General features: G+C 39.0%; 1 protein-coding gene and 1 long non-coding RNA gene across 2 annotated transcripts; one reads left to right on the forward strand and one right to left on the reverse strand.

Annotated features, from left to right (window-relative positions):
* Positions 1-1,675: 1,675 nt before the first annotated feature.
* Positions 1,676-6,925, reverse strand: LOC142498886 (uncharacterized). Its single transcript, XR_012802574.1, has 3 exons — positions 6,146-6,925; positions 3,611-3,933; positions 1,676-2,462 (listed from the first exon to the last, which is right to left on the reverse strand). It is a non-coding gene; the product is annotated as an uncharacterized LOC142498886 (long non-coding RNA).
* LOC142498593 (vomeronasal type-2 receptor 26-like) lies at positions 4,830-5,732 on the forward strand. Its single transcript, XM_075606801.1, has one exon. It carries the CDS (start codon positions 4,830-4,832, stop codon positions 5,730-5,732), a length of 903 nt encoding a protein of 300 aa, XP_075462916.1.
* Positions 6,926-8,441: the final 1,516 nt, after the last annotated feature.

The following is an 8,441-nucleotide window of genomic DNA, read 5'->3' on the forward strand; positions in this document are numbered from 1 at the left end:
TTGTTTTCTCTCTGAAAAAAACCCCACATTTTAAAAGTTTGATACTGTTGCTCTCTCCCTCTCCATTTTGGATTGAAAATGTCAAATTTCACATCAAAGTTTTCAACTTCTCATTTTTAGGTAAAAAAAAAAATCATCAAGGGAACATGTCATAAATTCTTTCAAGTTCAAGCAAAACATAGGCGAGGTGAATTTGGGCAGGTTTGCACAGCTCCTTAATGCATGTATAAATGAACTGGACATAGAAGTAACTGAGCAAAAAGGAACCCTTGCCTAAAAGATCATATAGTTTAAGAGGTACAGTGTGTATAGAGAGACTTGTTTTAGATGACAGGAAATGCAAGTGTCTGAGGCAGGAACTGAACCTACAATTTAAATAATAAAAAAAACATTTTAACCAAAACGCTTACTTCCTTCCCAGATTAGTTATGGGGCTCAGGATTCCATTTTCAATGACAGAGTACAGTTTCCAACATTCTACCGAACTGTGGCTGATGAAAATACTCAGTTTGAACCCATTATCCAGCTCCTCAAAATGTTCAACTGGAGCTGGGTTGGTATTGTGGCCTTGAAAGATGGAAGCCACCAGAGAACCAGCAAAGAACTGAGGGACGAGATCATCAAGAGCGGTGCCTGTGTAGCCTTTGTCGCTCTGATCTCAGAGGAAAATTCCACCACCCTTGCCATTGCTCGAGAAACGATCAAACAGTCATCTGCCAATGTTGTCATAGTCTACAGTAGCATGACTTCCTTTCTTCATATTCTCTTTGATTATCAGCAGGTAACAGTACGCAAGACGGTCTGGATAGCAACACCGGCCTTGTCCATTGCTACACCATATACATTTAGCCTACTTATACGCTCATTTAATGGGTCCCTGCTCTTGGGGATCCACCGAGGAGAGATCCCTGGCCTAAAGGACTTCCTATACAAAGCCAGCCCTTCAAGGTTTCCCAGTGATAGCTTAACAGCTCGGCTCTGGTATGTAATATTTTACTGCCGGTCTGTAAAAGACACTGCTAATCCATTTTACCCTGTGTGTAAAGCTAATCTTACACTGGAAGTATTTGACACATCAGCGTATGATGTGAATATATTCAGACTGACATACACCATGTACACTGCTGTGTATGCCCTGGCTCATTCTCTTCATGATATGTACTCTGGCAAACTTCATAGTGGAAGCATCTTAGAAACCTCAAGACCTTCAATTACATTTACACCATGGCAGGTATGAAGATGTTTTAGGAAATGCTTTAGAAAATTCAGACAGTATATCTTATTGGCCAGTATATGGGATTCCCAATCAGGGAGTTTAGGGAAGAAATGAGGGAGAACTCCTGATCTTTCACTGCTATACATTAGTAGTGGGGAAGACATCGTTATTCATAGAACTTACAACCTGAATTTGGTGCCTGAGCATAGAGAGATAAAGTGATTTGCCCAAAGTCCCAATGAGAGCCGACAGATTCAAACCAGGTCAACCTGCTTCAGTGACATTACCACTAAGCTACAGCTACTTAACTGCAGTGCTTGTCACAATACACCATGCATATCAATAAAATATCAAATATTCACTAAACGAATGTTTTGAGCCCCCACTCAATACTCACACGTGTTTTCCTTCAGTTAAACCAGTATATGAAGAAAGTCAATTTCAAGACTACCTCCGGAGATAAGATATTCTTTGATGAACATGGAGCAACGCCAGGACGCTTTGATATCTTAAACTGGAATGTTTTCCCTAATGGAACAGTGACCAATAGACAGGTTGGGACATTTAATTCTTCAGCTCCCCCTGGAAAACAGCTTGTCATCAACAAGGAGGCCATTCTCTGGGGACCCCAGTTTAACGGGGTATGGTACAGTACCAATTGATTGATTATTATGCTACCCAACTCCTAATCACACATTGGCTATTAGGTTGTATGGTTAAAGGTGTAAGCAGGAAACATTCAGTGCTTATAGATTGTGCAAAATAGTAAAGCGCAAACCCTATACAAATAACTAAATCAAATTATTAAATACAAATTAATATCACCAATGGAGATGTTGCTGGTGTAAGGATTAGGCAACCCCTCAGGGTACGATACAGAAGCACTCAAAGAGCAAAACTTCCACTGGTTGTATTGACTGTGATCACACAGGGAATCTGGGGGCAGAAATTCTCAGGATGATATACAAAGAGAGAAAAAAAGAGAATATAGTGCAACACAATTTAATAAACATAAAATTAGAGCAAAGCTCAGACCACTCACAAACGTTAGATGTAAATAAGGCGATTTGGCCACTCTGGGTCCTGCAGTGATGTACAGCTGATCAACTGGAGCAACTGGAGTCTGTGTAAATAATCCCACACTTCCTCACGCTGCCTCCTTCCTGGTTCGGGTGGCGGGTGACATCATCAAATAGGGATCCAGTCCTAGTTTTAGACCAAGCCCTCTTGGACGTATGGAGTACTACTACTTTGAAAAAAAAAACAAGAATACCACTGCATTTATATATAGACACTAACAGTTCATCTTATTAAAATAAAATATATTGTTTAAATAATCATCAATTCTGTTTTTAGAGCATACATATTTCAAACTATAATTCAGAGAGCCCTTTCCCAATCTTTTTACAAATGAGAATTTTGGAATCTATCACAATATAAATAATGTTTAAAGCCCCTTTGATTTCTGCTTTAAGATCCATCCAGTGCACTGGATTCCGGTCTGGAGAGCTCTTCAGGAGTTTAAATAAAATGCATGGACCTTCTTCCCAGAAATGTTGGTGAAGACTACCACAATAGAGTCTGCTTAGGCAGCGATCAAACACTGTATAAAGGGCAGGTCTCACATTGTGCATTATTGTATTTGTTAAAAGATTTCTTCACAATACTGTACAGTGGGATCTTTTCAATTCTATGCACTGATTTTTTTTTTTAAACTGTGTATGATTCCCAATGAGTCCCAACCCTAAATTAATATGGCTGGTAATCAACTCTCAGTGATAGTAGGCGAACTCAAATAACCTTACCCAAGAAGATTAACATAAAGTACATTTGTTTTCTTATAAAAACCCCTTTGATGTCTGCATAGAGAATAGCTGTTTAGCCTGGTGTGGTGGAGAAAGTGAAAACAAACCACATGAGTTAGCATGTGAACACTCTACTGCAGGTTTTGGGCCTTTTAAAATAAAAAAAACAGCTAAGGTAGAAGATAAAAATAAGGTTGGTAATCTGCTTTATAGGGCATTTTACATGGAGCTCACGTACAGTACAAAATCATTTTTTTGGGGGGGGGGGGGTCACTGCACTTACAGCAATGTAGTAAAATGGGCAGATAACATGGTACAAGTGTTTAAAAGCCCTTTTTCCACATGTGAAGGCACTGCACCTTGCTGGACAAGATTGATGTCCCATTCATGTCAAAGGAGCCAATCTCTACTGCAGCAGTGCAAAGTGGCTTCCCAGCATATTGCAGAAGGATCAATATTGTTTATAACATTAGAAACACTCAACCAATATCAGTAATTACAGCTGTGGCAACATTATACCCCCAGAAAACACAAAATATCACACTGTTCCTACAGAATTCAATGGTAGCGTTGATGCCAAATATCTCACCATAGTGGACAAGGAATGTCCTGCTACATCTACTGAGGCAGGTTCCTTTGTGTGTATAGCACTTAGGACATACTGTACATGGTAATATTGGCTTTATTCGTTGTATTTTTCTCATTACAATGCTACGTGTTTGTTCCAGCAAATGTTTGGTACTATTCATCCTCAGATCCCTCGCTCCACTTGCAGTAATAGTTGCCCACCCGGCTATCGAAAGGCTTTACAGGACGGGATGCATGTCTGTTGTTACAGCTGTGTCCGGTGTACAGAAGGAGAGATATCCACCATCGCTGGTAAGAAGCTGTGTGCATTTGTTAAACCTACACCTGTAATTACATTGTGTGCACTGGGCATAAATCAATCAGTGATCATACAGTTGGATTGGCACAGGAACAAGGAAACACTAAAACAGATATATTAAACAAAAATAATACAAATGTCCACTTAGCAGAAGGTTGTTCATTTTGCTCATAATAAAGATGATTTTTAAAATGTGTTGGGGATTAGAAGTGCAGTTTCCCCTGCACATTTATTTTTCACAATACTTTTTTCAGTAGGATATCTTTTGTCCCTGCTCACTGATTTATTATATTTCTAAAAAAAAAAAACCTATCCTAAATAATCTGAGAAGATTAAGAGAAGACATTTTTTTCTAATAAAACCATTTGTAATCTCCTCGAACAACTGCTCTGTGCTGCCTGGTGAGGAGGATAATGTGAAAATAATTACAGTAGTAGTAGGATTTTCCGCCATATGAACACTCTGCTATGTGTGTGTGTGTGTGTGTGTGTGTGTGTCTGTCTTCACTTAGGCCCAGCAGAGGTGAGCGTGTGCGCGTGCATGCGGACGCACGCTAGTAGGCTAATGGAAGGAATTACTTATCCCCAGTAAAGGTGGTGGATTCATCAAATAGTCTCCAAACAGAGACAGTAAGGGCTAATACGCAAGTATTTAAAAATGCTTGTGATAGACATAAGACTACCCCCTTTAATACAAAAGAATGCCAAAGAAAGTAGGGTCTGAGATTTTGTTTTACAGCAAATAGGAAAATGGGCAGACACAAGTCAAGTGTTTATCTGCCGTCAAATTCTCTGTTTCTAAGATCCCATACAAGGTTTCACAAACTTTAGCAAATCTACATTTTTTTCCAGTACTAATTCTGTTTTTAGATGTTTAAAGAAGAAATTGACTTTAACCAATGACCCTTTTCCTGTTGCTAGACATGGAAAACTGCATGAGGTGTCCTGAAGATCAGTGGTCCAACCCGAAGAGAGATCGATGCATTATGAGAGCCATTGACTTTCTTTCTTATGAGAATCCTCTCGGTTTTGCTTTAGCTTCCATTGCTGCTGTTATGTCTGTTTTCACAGTTACAGTGTTGTGTATTTTTATGAAGCACCAGAACAGCCCTATAGTGAAAGCCAATAACCGAGGACTCAGTTATAGTCTTCTCCTCTCCCTCACGCTGTGCTTCCTCTGCTCCTTGTTATTCATTGGCCGTCCTGCGAAGGTGACCTGCTTGATAAGACAAGCTGCCTTTGGTATCATCTTTGCCATCTGCATCTCTTGTGTGCTGGGGAAAACCATCACTGTTGTGATTGCCTTCAATGCCACCAAACCTGGAAGCAAATTAAGGATCTGGGTGGGCACCAGGATCCCCAAGTATCTTGTGCTTCTTTGCTCACTTGGGGAGGTTTTGATCTGCACTTTCTGGCTCATAAAGTCTCCACCATTCCCAGACTATGACAGTCACTCCCAAACTGCAAAGATTATTTTCCAGTGCAATGAGGGCTCTGTTCTTGCATTCTACCTTGTGGTTGGATACATTGCCCTTTTGGCTTCTGTAAGCTTCTTTGTAGCTTATCTCGCCCGCAAGTTACCGGACACTTTTAATGAAGCTCAGTATATCACCTTCAGCATGCTGGTGTTCTGCAGTGTCTGGGTCTCCTTCATCCCAGCCTACTTGAGCACCAAAGGAAAATACATGGTGGCTGTTGAGATATTTGCCATGCTGTCTTCCAGTGCTGGACTTCTGGGTTTTATATTTATCCCCAAATGCTATGTTATTCTGTTACAACCCGAACTGAACACTAGAAGTCATATCATAATATTGAAATCCAAATAAAGCATTATTCTGAGACTTTATATTATAGTGCGTAAAGCACAAGATAAATAAAGATAAATCTGACCGTTTTCATGGCTAAAAATAACTTACAGCTTCATATAACTATTGATTTAGGATGTTCGTCTTAAGTCACAAACACAAATCTTCAGTTGCATCACTAAGTTTGTAGATATTTAGATTTTTTAGAAAGGATAGGAAATATTTGATTAAAAATAAATTAGGGCAATTCTTATTTATGTATATTGAGAACATTTACAGCCACATTTAAAAAAAATAGCTCATGGGGTGGATCACATCTAAAATGTGTGTCCCGTAAGAAAGGGACAAGATGAACTACTGTACTGTAAAACACACTGTTGAACTCTGACATCTGCATGGGACATCCTGTATAATCACTCTTTGATATTACCTACCTGCTATCTGCTTAAAAGAATATGGACTTTGCCAACTTTGCGGAAATGCAAACAAACAGGGTTAATCAAAGGTTGTTGAGCCTGGACATAAAGATAGGTGACAACAGCTGTAGACGAGATACTGGCAAAATGTTGTCTATCTCCATCACTTTAAGTGAGGATTCCATCCTTGTTTCACCTTGCTTCAACTTCATCTTACTGACACTTTATTACCCTTGTATACAATAAAGAAGGTCACCTCTTCCATGATCCCCTGGGCATTCCTGGTTCGGGATTAAGTTGGCGTTTCCTTGCCAGTGGGTAATATGTACGGTATCAAGATAACTAGAATAAACTAAAAACAACAAATTAAGAAGCGAAACACATTTTGGCAGATTGAATAAGATGCTGGGAGACGAAATAGAAAGTTGGATTAATGTTAATGGACAGGCCGATTGAAAACAAATAGTTCATGAGCGAGATATCATTAAATTGGGTGTCTGTTTCCCTCTATAAAACTCATTTCCTCTCGCGCTCACACCTGCCAGGTTAAGTATATGCTACCGAGTTACTGCTATATTCACAATGACAAGTTTTCTAAGAAAAACAAAAAAAACAAAGGCCATCACTTAAAAAAAATGCTGTGGCCTTAAAGTAGCGGTCTGCGTTTAACTTCATTTTAACTGATGTGTCTGTTTTCTAATTCTTTGTGTATTTCTACATATATTGACATTGTCAATAGGATTATATGCAGATGCACCGAACACAGAAAAGAAAGAAAGCTCCCTAATGGCCGCACAGAAGAACACCTATGCCTATATTAAAAGTTACTATTTATTAATAAATGATTAAAATATATTTATTGCAGCAATACTAACGTGAACCAAAGTGAATAAAATAATTAAATTAAAAACGGAAAAGGTAACTGTATGCCTAATTCAAACTGACAGTGTAAGCTGGGAACAACTATTCTCAATCAGGATGTCCCACTGCTATATAATTATACTAACAGTGGTAGTAGTTCCAGTACAATTCTATGTCGTTTGAGGACTACTCCTAAATTAGAGAATGGAGAGTATAGCCAAATATAGTGTGCGCTCAAAATTAATGTGGTGTGTTAAATTGAGCCAGCTTGATGCAAATATATCTAGATATACACACACAATTGTACCAGACCATCAGGTTCAAAGGTTAATGAACCTATAGGTCTGTCATGGTAAGCAATATGCAGCTATCTCAAGATCACAAAGTATGTGTCTTGTACTCGGAACCATATCAATTAGAGAGTAGTCAGAGTGTTGTGCTTCCCATTGAAGGCTCCGAAACACTCTGACTGAGAAAGGCAACAGACCTCTCCGATATAGCCAGCGCACTAGGTGGTAGGCTAAGCGCTGTGTGTATATCTACATATATTTGCATCAAGCTGGCTCAATTTAACACACCACATTAATTTTGAGCGCACACTATATTTGGCTATACTCTCCATTCTCTAATTTAGGAGTAGTCATCAAACGACATAGAATTGTACTGGAACTACTACCACTGTTAGTATAATTATATAGTAGTGGGACATCCTGATTGAGAATAGTTGTTCCCAGCTTACACTGTCAGTTTGAATTAGGCATACAGTTACCTTTTCCGTTTTTAATTTAATTATTTTATTCACTTTGGTTCACGTTAGTATTGCTGCAATAAATATATTTTAATCATTTATTAATAAATAGTAACTTTTAATATAGGCATAGGTGTTCTTCTGTGCGGCCATTAGGGAGCTTTCTTTCTTTTCTGTGTTCATCATTAACCCCATCCCTGCCAGCACCACCTCCGCACCCTTTTTTGCAGTTTTTGTTCCGTTATCACACAGGTCACAATTTATTTCTTTTCCCTCCTTTAATATTGGTGTAGTGCAAGGTACACAACTTGACCTTTTAGGCCATTCTACCTTTCCCAGATGCACCGAAGCCTCACACACTAACCAGTGAAACATATAATCGGTCCAATGTCCTATGTAAAATGAGATATAGTGCATCACAGGACACCTCATTGTGGGTGGGACTTATATGGCTTTTAAGGGTCTCTGGTAATTACGTACCTGGGGACCTGACGAAGGGTGGAGGTTCCCTCTGAAACGTTGTTAACCTGCTTACCTAGAAGGTGCAAATAAATGTAGCTGAGTTTTTTTTTTTTGCTCTATCACAGTGTTGTTTCCCTGTGTGGGGGTCAAACTGTTTTCTTTTGATGTATTCACTACGAGTTCACTTCAGGACATAAGAATGTCAGCAAAGGGAGTATAATAGGCAGCTGTACCTTTAAACGA

The sequence above is a fragment of the Ascaphus truei genome, chromosome 7 (genome assembly GCF_040206685.1).
Source record: "Ascaphus truei isolate aAscTru1 chromosome 7, aAscTru1.hap1, whole genome shotgun sequence".
NCBI classification, from domain to species: domain Eukaryota; kingdom Metazoa; phylum Chordata; class Amphibia; order Anura; family Ascaphidae; genus Ascaphus; species Ascaphus truei.

What these genes read in the sequence shown, in the direction of transcription:
- LOC142498593 (XM_075606801.1), top strand. Translation starts at nt 4,830, where the DNA reads ATGGAAAACTGCATGAGGTGTCCTGAAGATCAGTGGTCCAACCCGAAG.